At 43.3% G+C, this 13094-nt stretch overlaps 1 protein-coding gene across 1 annotated transcript; it reads right to left on the bottom strand.

Annotated features, from left to right (window-relative positions):
• Positions 1-9865: 9865 nt before the first annotated feature.
• Positions 9866-12422, bottom strand: KCNF1 (potassium voltage-gated channel modifier subfamily F member 1). The gene is made up of 2 exons (XM_054629870.2): positions 11999-12422; positions 9866-11897 (listed from the first exon to the last, which is right to left on the bottom strand). The coding sequence occupies exon 2, from the start codon at positions 11697-11699 to the stop codon at positions 10236-10238; it is 1464 nt and encodes a 487-aa protein (XP_054485845.2). The 5' UTR covers positions 11700-11897; positions 11999-12422; the 3' UTR covers positions 9866-10235.
• Positions 12423-13094: the final 672 nt, after the last annotated feature.

Genomic DNA, 13094 nt, shown 5'->3' with positions numbered 1-13094 from the left:
ATCTCAGGTACACTGGGTACTAACTAAATTTGAGTGACTGACTTCTCAGTAGTCACCTCTTTTGAAATATTATGTAGCCAAGAATGCAGATGGCAAAACCTTCCCATCCCAAATTAATTCCTTCCATGGTAAGATAATTCTGTGCTATGATATTGTGCATCTCCTTAGAGTATGCTACACTTAGCACTTTATGCTTTTGTCTGTTACATTAACAAGCCCTCAGCTACCTGGAACTTCCATTCTATGCTGGTACTTGATCAAGCCATCTCTAAAAGTATTCTTGGGCAAACTAGGAAACAAAACAAAACAAAAATTGTCTTTTTAAAATTATTTAAGGCAGATCTTTCAGATTGCAGCCTTTCATTCCTGCAGCCTTTACCATGAAAGTTTTTTGAGTCGTTAAATACTGAAGTGTTGGAAGATCCCCTGGATGCTAGAGGACATGGCTTACTGTGACGGTGTGTGTCTTTTGTCACTTGATCAGAATGAGACAGATGAGCCAGCAATTGAATTCAGTGATATTTCACTGGAGTAAGCATTGTTTCCCATTAAATTGTAGCAATGGTACAGTCTGAACAGGAGAGAAAGCAGTGGAATCAAATTAACAATGAAAAAAGCTGTTTTCACTTTAGTCTCTGTTTATAAATGAAGCAATACCTATAGATATCCCAAATGTCCATCATCCTCCCTCACTGACTGTTCATTAGGAAGAAATCTCTTTTTTTTTGTACAAAACATTTTCTGACACAGTGACAGTGCAGCACAGGGAAATGTCCCATACGTTCCCTGAGCAGAAGAGGAGCTGCAGCACCGGGTTGCAGATGAGGGTCCTTGGGCATGGCACATTTCCAATCCTGAAGCCCACTGCCAAGATCCTTGCCTTCCCACTGGAGCTGGAAGTGGCTTCTCCTCATCACAGGACTGATTACAGAAGATCCTTTTTGTTTTGTTGCATCCTACATCTTGGATTGATGTAGCAGTGAATTAGGTTGAAATCTGGGATTTTAGATTAGTTTGTTGTACTCCACTTCTAATTGTAGGCTGCCCAAGAATCAGTGGTGCTGGACTGCACCATTCTTGCTGATCAAAATTAAATTTTTCAGTCTACAAAATGTGCAAATTTGGATGAGAAAGCGCAGCCCAGAAGGGAGTGTACTAGCAAATTATCTCCCTCTCCCCCACAACTATGTCATCACTATTATCTCATTCACCCTAGAACAGTAAGAAATGTAGAGAAATCCATTATCTCCTTTATTTCCCTTGGTGGATGTCACAGAACATCTCATGACCTATCAAACATCTCAAAGCAATGTGGGGATTTCAGCAAACAGACAGTTTACTTACAAGTGGTTGCAACTTCTTTAGTCACATTGACAAGGCTTTTTATTTTTCCCTCCAAGATTCCTGACGATACAGAGCCATGAGCTTTCCAGGGTGGCAGAGGTTATCATATGACAGCTTAGGCAGCAAAGCCAAGTGTCACTGTCACAGGCTCTGACACCTGCGAGTCTCATTCATGGATCCAAACATTATCACACTGGGGCTGTCTGCAACACTGTGATTAAAAAGTGTTCCCCTCCAAAAAAAAATAAACTTTGGCATCCCTAAGTTTTAGCTGAGGCAAAAATGTTGAGTCTCCAAGGCTGCTCTACTAACCTCCTGTGATATTTCTTGTACTTTAAACTTTGTGGAATTTTGGGCAATAGTGTTTTCTGTATGGGGAGTAGGAAGGAACAGACCTCTTTTAAGGGAATATCAGACACAACCATCCTTTGCCACCCACCTGCTCACTGCAAGCAATGCTTAAGGGCAGTCAGATGAGTGGAGGGAAGAGGCCCTTGGATGACTCTGCTGATGACTCTTGAGTGGCTGAGCCAAGCTCTGCTCTGAGCCAAGCCTGCGTGCACCCTCCCCAGTTAGCCCCAGATGCTCATTGAAGATCTTTATAGCTTCTTTACACCTCTTTTCCACCTCAGAAACGTTTGTGCAGATGAGTTGCATCAGATTTGGGAGATCTCACTTTGATGCATCTTTGAGACGCTCAGGTCTCATGTGAGCAGCTGTGACAGTAAGAATCCCAACAGGAGGAGTACAATAACAGCTCCAGTGTGCAAGGATGAAGTCCAGCTGGCAGCTGAGGTTCACTCCTCCAGCCAAGGCAGTACAAATGTGCCCTTATGTGAGTCACAGCAGGGATGATGTTGTACGGCAGCAATTAATTTGTTTCTAAGGCAAACGAGTCCAAATGGTAAAGGCTTGTGCGAATGGAATTTACTGTTCCAATGTAAATAAGGAACTGGCAAACAATAACCACTCCAGCCTGAAAGCCCAGCCAGCAATTGGTTGACATTTGGGCTGCAGAGAGTTTGCAGATTCCCCACGAGTTGGAGAGGAGCTGTGTTTTGCAGCAACAATTGATTTATTACTGTGACAACGAGTAGAAATAGAAGGACCTGCTGGCAGACAAGGGTGTGATTTGTTCCTTTGCAAACAAGCAAGCAGTGTCCAGCTGGCCAGTGGCCATTGCCAAGCAAAAGCCATGGGGAGGATGCAGGTTTTATCTCCTCTCTGCTTGAGTTTAGCCCACTAAACAGTGATGGAATTAGGGTGGTTTTTTTGTTTTTTATTTATGTACAAAAACAGACTTATAATTAGTAATGTTTCTACAAAGTGAGTAAGGGGGGGGCAAAGGTCAAGCTGTCTTCTCCATATTTCACTTCTCAAGCAGTAGGATGACACTTTATCTGCTATTCATGAGCAGAAAATAATTCCCATTTGTATTGCAGCAGCCCCTGTAAGGACCAATCAAGGTCCCATTGTGCTGATGCCTGATTGGTGGCCGTGAGCAGAAAATTGCTGGTGCCTGCTTGGATGCAGTTCAGAAACTTCCCTTTTTTTGCCATGTAAGGTTTAACACGAGCACATTCTGATCAGCAAAGCATGTAAGTGTACGTTTAAAGCAATCTCTTTCCAGCCAAATGCCTCAGTGTTTCAGTCCTCTCAAAGAGAGGGGCATTTAAATGTGTGCAAAAATGTTCACCTGGGGCTGAGCATTCAGACAGGGCTGCTGCATATGGGCCTCACATCTTCTGACTATTCCATGTATAAGAGAGTTTTCTTCTGATGCAGGGTTTGGGGGATGAGGAGACAATGTCCAAGTGAAGTTTCAAGCCAGTTTGTTTTCTCTCCTGGGCATGTTCTAAGCCAGCCCCACTGAACTGGCACGGTTCAGAGAGCTGCACTCAGTGGGATCACACGAGTCACGTGACAAATGTGTCAGAGGTGTGAGCATCAAGACAGATGAATCATTTCCATTTTCTGAAACAAAACATTGACGTGTCATAGACTGAAATTAAGGTATGAGAAATGAGGCTGAATGAAAATAAAAACATGCCAGTGAGGAGAGATATCTGATTTTGGAGTAATCTGGATGGAACAAGGGAAGAAACCAAAATGGCATGTAGCATTTCATGGTGGTTAATCTGGTATTGACTAAGTCAAATGAGATAATTTTTTCTGGCTGACAATGGACAAGCTGAGGCTTCAAGGATGTGAGTAGTTAAAATCAGTAAGACAATGAATACATCATCTATGTGAATATGGAGAGGAACATTTGTGGTGTATCATTTTTGTTGCAAAAGTAATAGTAAGGAAAAATCAACAGAGACCAATAGCTAGCTACAACTACTTCATATTCTGGATGTTGTGTAAAATAGCCATTATTTACTATGCTAGTAAGCCTGGAAAACATTGACTTTGTAAAGCTGATAACAGTAATGCACTGGAAACATTGTCTGAGATCAGTGGAGTGCATTGTACTGATAAAGAATTTCCCTGTACTGCTCTTATAGTAATTGAAGCTGCAGTTTGTTTCTTGCACAGTAAAACAGTCCGAGGCTGGCAGAAGGTTTACTAAAACTTCCCTTTGCAGTGCTGAGCAATTTGCTGCCTTCTTCCAGTGGCTGCTCACCTGAGTTTCCACAGCTTTGAGAGCCCTAACACAGAATCTGTGAGCTCTAGCACAGACTCTAATGAATATAGATAATTTCCATTTTTAAGACATTTCACTGTTGTGGAGTATACAATTTACTTCCCTATACAACAGGGAATCAGAGCATGTTGTACTTAAAACCCAAAGCACCGGGGTCAGCATTTGTGTCCATTGTTATCAATGAAATCAGTAAAGGGATTCACTGTAAATAAGAGGATTTTTGTAGGGATATACAGCATAGCATTCAGTCCTTCTTTCCATTTTGAGATTTTTTTTTTAAATCCAAACTTGTCCACTTAGACTCCTCTAAAGATTTCCCTTCCTTTCTGCTTTTATTATATGTCTTTAAATGACCAGCATGATTTAGCAGCACTTGGCTCTCAGCATGTTAAAAAGATATTCAAGGTTACCTTTACATGGGAAGAAAAAAAGGCAACTTCAAAACACTGTCAGCTTTCTCGCCTATATATGAAAGCAACAAGAAAAGAAACAATTAAATGGCACATCTTCTCCTGGAGCTCTCAGACCTTTCCATCATTTTTATTTTCCTCTTAGCAATTTATAGAAGCTTGCCTTGTATATAAGCCTGGCTTGCTTGGCTCCATCATCCCCTATAAAATTCCTAAGGCAGGGAAAGCTCCCACTGAATTCAAACCTAATACGGTTCCTTGCAGGAAGGGAAACCAATTTTGGTTTTAGTGAGATATCTACAGCTGAAGCAAGTGTATTTAAGATATATTGTCCTGAGCTGACTTTCACATTAGTGTTATGTTCCTGCAACTCCCAGTGAAGTTTGGTTTACACAGGCAGTGCAGAACTTATTACCCACATCATTAAGAGCCCTCTGTCTCAAAGGGAAAATGTCTTGTGCAAGTTTGTGTGGAAGGAAACACTGATATTCCCAAATGGACAGTCTAGGTAAAATAGTTGAATGGAGAGCAAGGTAGTTTCTCAGAAACCTGGGTGGGTAACAAGTGCATTCTCCTGTGCATGTGCCCAGTTACTGTGTCAGTATGGAACTGTAAGGGGTTTTGGTGGATATAGGACCAAGGGCTGCATTGAAAGGGAGGAAGTAATTCTGCCTAGTGTAATTCACAGGGGACGCTGTTCTATCTGTTTGAGCATATCTGGCAATTCAGGTGTGGTTGGAAGAGAGCTGTGGGGTTTTTTCACAGAACCACAGAATATTCAAAGTTGGAAGGGGCCCACAAGGACCATCAAGCCCAGCTATTAAGTGAAAGGCCTGTATGGGGATCAAACCCACAACCTTGGCATTATTAGCACCCTGCTCTAACCAACTGAGCTCATCTCAGTGGATTTTTGTCTTCTAGTATAGTTAATTGTTAATTTCTATTCCTTAACCTCTACTTTTTATGGATATTTGAATGTTCTGTTTCAAAAAACACCTGTTTGTGACTATTTTATCCAGTCTCAGGTGAGCATTTTGGGTAGTTATTTGAAAAATCCATATATAGAGAGTACTTGAGACTGAAAAGAGGTTTCTCCTTTTTAGCATTTTTATCAGATACATTCAAACAGTACATTAGGCAAAAAGAAATCTGCCCAAAGGGTTACTGAAACAGCATCAGTCAGCTTCACCTGCAAAAAGTGATGAGTGCCCCTAGCACAGCAAGGGACAGATGGGCCATGATGCCTGGTGCTCAGCCCTCCTTCTCTTTGATAGGAGCTGCCTCTGCCTCCACATGCTCACCTTGGCCCATGAACAGACCAGAGAGGCCATTGCAATTAACCTTGTGTGGCACTGCCACACCTGCAGGACTGGGAGGCTCGCCCACATGCACAACAGCAGAAAACAGTGGTGTTCTACTATTTCCCATCATTTTGGTGGGTTTTTTTATAAAGTCTCTTCAAATCATACATACATGTCAATCCAGCAGTGAAGCCCCAGCTGCTGATGGCTGTTTCTGCCTGAGCCTGGCTCCAAAGCTAAGGTGGCTGTGACATGCCAGCCACAGTGTGCTGTGGGCTGGTGTGTTAAACACCTGTCACTTCCCTAAGACTAATGCTGTCTGTCACTAAATATTCCAGCCATCTCCCACACTTCCAGCAGCAATTTCCACTCTATTCAGTACTACTGTTAATGGTGTCCAGAGAGCTAGAAACAGGCTTCATTTTACCTACAGTTTAGCAATCTTCACCAATCTACCATTGGCTGTGTTATTAAATAAAGGCTATTGAATCAGATTCTGCTAGCAGCTATTTGATGTCAAACCTGGATTAATCCTGAATTTACAGCTGTGACTGAAACACTACTGACTATTCAGGAAAAAGAAGTTTTTCACTTCAAGTTTTAACTCTATATTACAGGCTGTTTTAAAGATTCAAAGTTTTCTAGAAGCAGCCAGGGCTGGCTGCTAGGGCAGATGTCCCACAGGATAACTTCTCCAGAGGACAGTTTGATCTGCTCACTGTGCTCTGAAATTGCTTGAATGGTGAACTGAGGAACTTCTGTATGAGAAGGGATATCACCTAAAATTACAGTAGTTCTGTTTTGCTCTCCATAATTCTGGCCAGTGGGCTTTCCATAGAAGAGTGGCTTTCCATAGAAGACTACTACATTTTTTTCCCAGACTCCCAATTTCTTATAGAAACAGTGACCCCTTTCCTTTGTACACCTGTGAGTCCAAAGCAGAGTCCTGGTGCAGCAAGAGTAAGGAGAAACCCAGGTGGTTTATTTGGATTTTTCTGCACTCGGATGCATTCTGGCTATCCCAGTCCTGGTTCCCAGGTGAAGGGTATTAAACATAGAGACAGGGCTCCCCTGAGAGCAGTTGTGCTACAGAGTTTCCCATTTGTGTCTGGAGAAGGTCTCACTTGGAATGCCTTGCATTCCTTAATTTAACTGAGTAGACTCAGCCCAAGTGCCCGCAAAGTGGTTGGGAAGAGCTGGGTGTGGGGAAGGCACTACTGGGTTGAGTGGTGCAGCCTGTGCTCACTTCACCCAGAGCACAGAAATGAAACCTGCAACAAGCACGGTGCAGTTTCCCCTTTGGAAAGACTTCAGAGCTTGTCCTAAATCTGGACTTTCTCAAGTCCTGTGTTAAAAAGTGGGGACACTAGACCCTTTGGATTGTGTTGCTTACTCTCTGAGAAAGGGCTTCTCTAATCCTCCCCTTCAACCCTGGAGACTTCCAGATTTTTAAATCCTTTTCTTTTTTAGACTGCATTGTAATAAAGGAAAATCAGCTCTGCTGAGTTGTAGGATATTAAAACAATAGGAAACAAACAACACCTAGATCACTCCATTCTTTAAGGAGCAGAGTCTTCTGTCCAGCCCTGATTTCAAAGCCAGTGGTTTGTGGTAGTTTCCTGATTTGCAAGAGATGTCTCCCCAGGGACCCAGGAAGCCTCTTCTTTTGTACCATCAGGATTGTGTGTTCAAGACTCCCTGCTCCTCTCCAGTCTCACCATGGGCTGCCAGCCTGCCCTGTCCTTCCACCACTGCCCACATCTCCCCCTGCTCCTGCAGGGTTTCCACACCATGAGCAAGGCAAATAGGCAGGAATCCATCCTGCCCACACACAGCCTTTTAAGAAAACATAACTTATAGCAACAAATCCAACAAATGAGGTCCCTGTGCAGCAAGACACACTGAGACCTGTCTGGGCTACAGCAGCACCAAGGTTGTTTCTAAACTCTTTCCACACTGACAGAGCATAAGCAGAGCCCAGTGCTCAAAGGCATGACTCATTGGAGAAATTAGCCCATAAAATTATTTCTGATAAAAGAAGAAGTTTTTAAAAATTTAATGTCAGGTTAAATAAATCACAAAGCATGGCAGTGAGGATTTAGGACTTGCAGAGCCCAACCATATTGCTTAGTTTTAACACAGTGCTTTCCTCATTCAAGAAAATGCTTTTGCTAACTTAATTCACTCTCAGCTACCCCTTGCATGTCACAAGCAAAGTCAGGAGTGTATAATATTCCTGCTGATAGATAAAGCTGGACTCACACAGCTGTGTTAGATTCCCTCTTCTTCCACTCTCAGCACCCCAGCTGAGTCAATTTTTGCTGGTTTGCAGCCCATACTTGTAACCTGGAAGTCTTAAGCTGTGCAGGGACAGGATCCATCCTGTCCCTTAGATGGGAGCCAGCTGTGGTCCTGGCCAGGCAGCCAGGGAGAGGAGCTGAGGCTATTGGCAAGCAAGGAGCAGGTCTCAGCAGGTGAGGCAGAGTGAGAGAGCAGTTCTAGAGGCTAAGAGCAGGGATGTGAAGGGGTGCTTGGGCTGAGGAGGCACTTATAGGGGCTGTTTGTCTTAGGCAGGAGAGAATTTGGCACAAATGCTGGTGGAATGATTTGGGCACCGAAATGTTTAGACATTATTTAAATTATCTTACTTGATGGAGGTATGTTAGGAAGGACGTGGTAACAGACTGAGAGAAAGGACATTAGGTCAGGCACAGGGCTGGGGCATGGGGATACCAAGTAGGTGTCCCTGGAGATCAGCAATTTGAGGTGTAATGTTAGGAAAGGCCTTCAACCTAGGGAAGCAGGGGCTGATTTCCATGCTAGGAGAGATACAGGGTGGCTGGTGTTCCTGAGGAGTGCTGCCCTTCACTGCACACCTGCCCAGCCCCTACATGCCACCACTGCTCTCTGCTTCCAGCAGGACAGGGAGCTCCCCACCAGCAGACACATACCACTCTACCAGGAAACAGGGACAAACAAGGAGCTAGAAAAGAGCACAGAGCCCATCCCTCAGCTCTGTGCCCCTCCAGCCACTGCTCCTGTGGGGTGGATGCCACAGGCCCACTGCTTGTCCACGTCCCTGGAAAAATGTCCCAAAGACCTGTAGGGGGATCTTGGGCATGGGTTGCCCAGGGATAGGTCATGGCTCGTGTTGCTGCATTTCACCTGGGCAAGGGGCTGCTCAGCACAACAGGGAACAAATAAAGATAGCTACTCTAGCCCTTTAAACATTTGGGATCCTGCTTCCAATTTATGTAAATATATCTGTGTGCCAGTGCTCCCCTTCCCTCCAAGCTGGCATAACTCCTAGTTTCAATGGATTTCTCTGGCACCAGACCTATTACACATACAGTTTTTACACCAACCAAATTTAGACTTATGTAGATGGCACTTGTTTTTGGAAAGGATAGTACTTTTACATTGGTGTTGATTAATTAGTATATTAATTAATGAATAAGATACTGATCAGTACCTAGTGCTTCTGTAAACTAATGTTTACAGAGTTTGCAGTGATTGTATTTTTAAAACAATACAATTTGCAGTATTGTATTGTTTTAAAAAATAACCTAATAACATGTTTACTCAGCTAGATATCTTTACTAAAAATCAATTGGAGACTATACTATTTTTACTGAAACTTTCTGTGCACTTACTTTCAAAGAGTTAGTTTCTTATTTAGAATTACTCAATTTAACTTCCTTATAAACTTCCCTTGGTTTAGTAGAGAATTAAAGATACCATGATTTAACTTACAGTTTTAAAAAGCTACTTAATTATAAATCCTTCCTGAAAGATCCCTGCATATATAAACCATCCAACAATTAATAGCTAGAACAAATATTTTTAAATTTGCTCCTTAAAATACACTGATTCTGTTCTGTATCTCTGCTCAAAATATAGTTCAAAGTAAACTTTTTCTGGAAAGCAGAACAGCAACCTATCCAAAAAGTTGACCCCAAAGTACATTTTACAAAACAAAGCCATTTATTCACTCTGATATTCTGCACACAATATGCTGATACCTTCGGTATCTCTAGGCTCAAACTGCTTGCAACATTTTGCTGTAAGCCTGAATCTAATACAAATGAGAGGCTGCTTTAATTTTTTTAAGGAGCAGTTCCCTTAGCTGCAAAGGCATTGAAGAGAGCCTGGAAGACACAATCTGTGTGATGCTGCTCTTTATTGTCACAGGTACAAAGTTCTGATGTGGCAATGTTGCACATTCGGGTCATTGAACATTTACGGATCAGGAAGGATTTTTCAGTCTCTGAAATGGTTACAAATGGTTTTTGCCAGATCACACTCAATATAAGCAGTCTGATCTCAGACTGCTGGAGTCCTACTGTTTTATTTTGGGTTAATAATGGTAAAGTCTTACCAACTGTTGATGGAGAAGCCATGGGGTTAATTTATATTCATGTCAGAAAAGCAAAGCAGTGCTCCCTCCCAACTCTGACAGATCTGTGAGTCCCTTCCATAGCTGATTGTCAGGTTGTCCCAATCTGCAGCTTAGCGCTGACAACAGCTCACAGTTTATTTGCAGCTTTGAAGCCTGGTCCTATGGTGTTTCTCTTCTGACAGGAGATGAATAAAGGTGTCACTGTGGGAGACTTTTATCCGGCTGCTATAAAAAGGACCCTCTTTGCTTTCCCTTGAAAGATCCTCCAGTTCACTTCTGGAGCCTGCGGCTTTCCCCTCAGCAGAGTTTAGTTCCATCAGCTCCAATTCATGTTTGGCAGCTGTTTCTAAAACTCTCTGTTTGTTGTAATACCTGACAAAGTTGTTAATGATGGGATGGATGGGGAGGGCGATCGCTATCACTCCACAAAGAAAACTGATGGCAGCATTCAGTTTTCCTAGTGTTGTTTTAGGGTAAATGTCTCCATATCCAACTGTGGTCATGGTAATGATTGCCCACCAAAATGATTGAGGGATGCTTTTGAATAGAGTTTCAGGGTGACTTTGTTCCATGGTATAACCTAGGGCAGAAAAGACAAAGATTCCAACAGCTAAGTACATGAGGAGCAGCCCGAGCTCCTTAAAGCTGCGTTTCAGGGCATAGGTTAGGGTCTGGAGCCCTGAGGAATGCCGTGCGAGCTTGAAAATCCTCGCGATCCTCATGATGCGCAGTGCCTGGACAGCCTGCTGGACATTGCTCAGCTCCATCAGCTTGGCTCCCAGGTGGGTCAAGGTCAGGCTGACGTAGAAAGGAAGTATTGCTAGCACATCAACAATGTTCATGAAAGACAGGGCAAAGTGGAGTTTGTTGGGAGAGGAGATCAGCCTCAGCACGTACTCCATGGTGAACCAGCCTATGCAGGCGGTCTCGATGCTGTCCAGGGTCGGGTGCTCCATACGGTTCCCCTCTGCATCTACCACCTGCAAGTCTGGGATGGTCCCCACACACATCACAACAGAGGAGATCAAAATGAACAGAAATGACAGTACAGCAATCACTCTAGCTGGATAGGATGATTCTGGTTTCTCCAGAAATTTCCAGATGCATTTTTGGCACTTTTTCCAGCGACTTTCTGAGGCATCTACTCCCAAGTCATCCAGAATGAGTTGCACCCTTCGGGCTATTTCTTCCAGTTCCTCCTTTTTTTCACTTAGGTGAGCTTTGCAGCAGTCATCCAAAAATTGCAGATCCACTTTCCAAAATTCCATTTCATTCTTGAAACATATGGGGCATATTCCTTTCTTCATGTGAATTTCCCCAAAGTAGTACACGTCAATAATGCATTTGAAAGCATCTGGATCTCTGTCAAAGTAAAACTCTCTCTTTCCAGGATCATAGTCATCACAGAGGGAAAATATGCTATCGTATCCCCCCGATAAACAATTGACCAGCTCTGCCAGCCGTGTTTCTGGGTATTGATTCAGGTTATCTCCGTAGAACACCTGCCTTACCCCGCCGACATTGACTACAATCTCCATTTCTTCACTTTTTTCTGATCCATCGCTGTCCACATCTGGAAACCTAGAGTCACCTGCCATTTTATGATTATATTGGATTTTAGTTGATTTTTAGCCCGTTGTTTGGTTTCACAGCTTTGTGGTTTTAATCTCTCATGAAAGCAAATCAGCACTGAGGCAGCTCTGTTACAAATGTCACCAAACTGCCCTGGAGTCCTGGTGGGAAAGGTTACTGATAGAAACCTGCGGTCGGGAAAGCCTGGTGAGGAATGCAACAAGCTGCAGGGAAAAGACAAGTCATCGGGCTGCTGTGCCTGCAAGCAGGGTGTTAGAAAGCTCCAGCAGACTGGAAAGAGAAGAAACCATTTAATAAAACTCACCACTCTGTTCAGTGCTCGAGAGTCTTTTCAGGTCCCATTCTGTCTCTAAAAGGGATATCTATTCACAGCTTGGAAGTCACGGCAGAGAAATAAATCCCGAGCTCTGATTAAGGCACGGTGCGGTGAGTGACAGCTCTGAGACAGCCGGCGGGGCGAGCCCACGGGAGCTGCCGCGGCTTCTCCCTTCGATTCCACTGACTTCCCTAGAAAGCTGCTTTTGAATTTGTTTCTCTTTCCGCTTTCTGTTTACTTTAAGGTCTTCCAGAGTTCATCTGCTGACTCTCGCACATAGTCAGTCGGTGCAAACAGGCAGAGGAGAAACTTGTGCTTGTTTTCCCTTCGCTGTTTCCCAGCACAATAGGGAGCCTGGGCTGCCAGGAGTCCTTTCCAAACTCTACCCTCTCCTGGTGAAACGCAGCAAAGCACCAGCTGCACAGAAAGCTCTTCTCAGCTATTTATACGCCTGCCCAGTGGTACAATGATGCGTTTCTATTCTGACAGGAACTTGAAGGAGTTTTTATAACATTTTGTTTTATCACATGCAAAGCCTAATCGTGTATAAAGTCATCCAGAGCTCAGAGAGACACACAAATATTTTCTCCAGGCAGAAGCCAGAAGAAGCAATACTGCATTTTGGGAATAAACATTTGGCATAAATCCTACTCTCAGTGAGACAGGAGCAACTCTAGAGCATCTCTGTCCTGTGCCAGGACACTGAGTTAATTTGGATTTGTACTGGTGTCTTTGAGAAAGAAGCAGAGACCATAAAGTTTCTGTTGCAGATGTGGAGCAAAACCTCCCCTACACTCTGTGCATGTTTCCCAAAGCTCTGGTCCTCACTTTTAGCTACATTTCTGTGACCTGTAGTCAGTTGAGCCTGAGGAGGGTTTGAGTAATTTACATCTATTATGATATCTCAGTGACTGCTACTTACCAGAAGCAATGCTTTGTACCACATCTAGCTCTTTAAAAGTAAAAGTAGAATAACAAGCATTTCCTTTTAACTTTGTTTTCTCTGAATTCCAGGATTTGAAGAACATTTTCCCCCAGACCTCTACAGGCAGGAAACCTACCACCCTTAAATTCTTAAATCTGA

Source organism: Agelaius phoeniceus, chromosome 3, assembly GCF_051311805.1.
Source record: "Agelaius phoeniceus isolate bAgePho1 chromosome 3, bAgePho1.hap1, whole genome shotgun sequence".
In the NCBI taxonomy this organism is placed as follows: domain Eukaryota; kingdom Metazoa; phylum Chordata; class Aves; order Passeriformes; family Icteridae; genus Agelaius; species Agelaius phoeniceus.
This window is presented reverse-complemented; position numbering and strand designations above follow the sequence as displayed.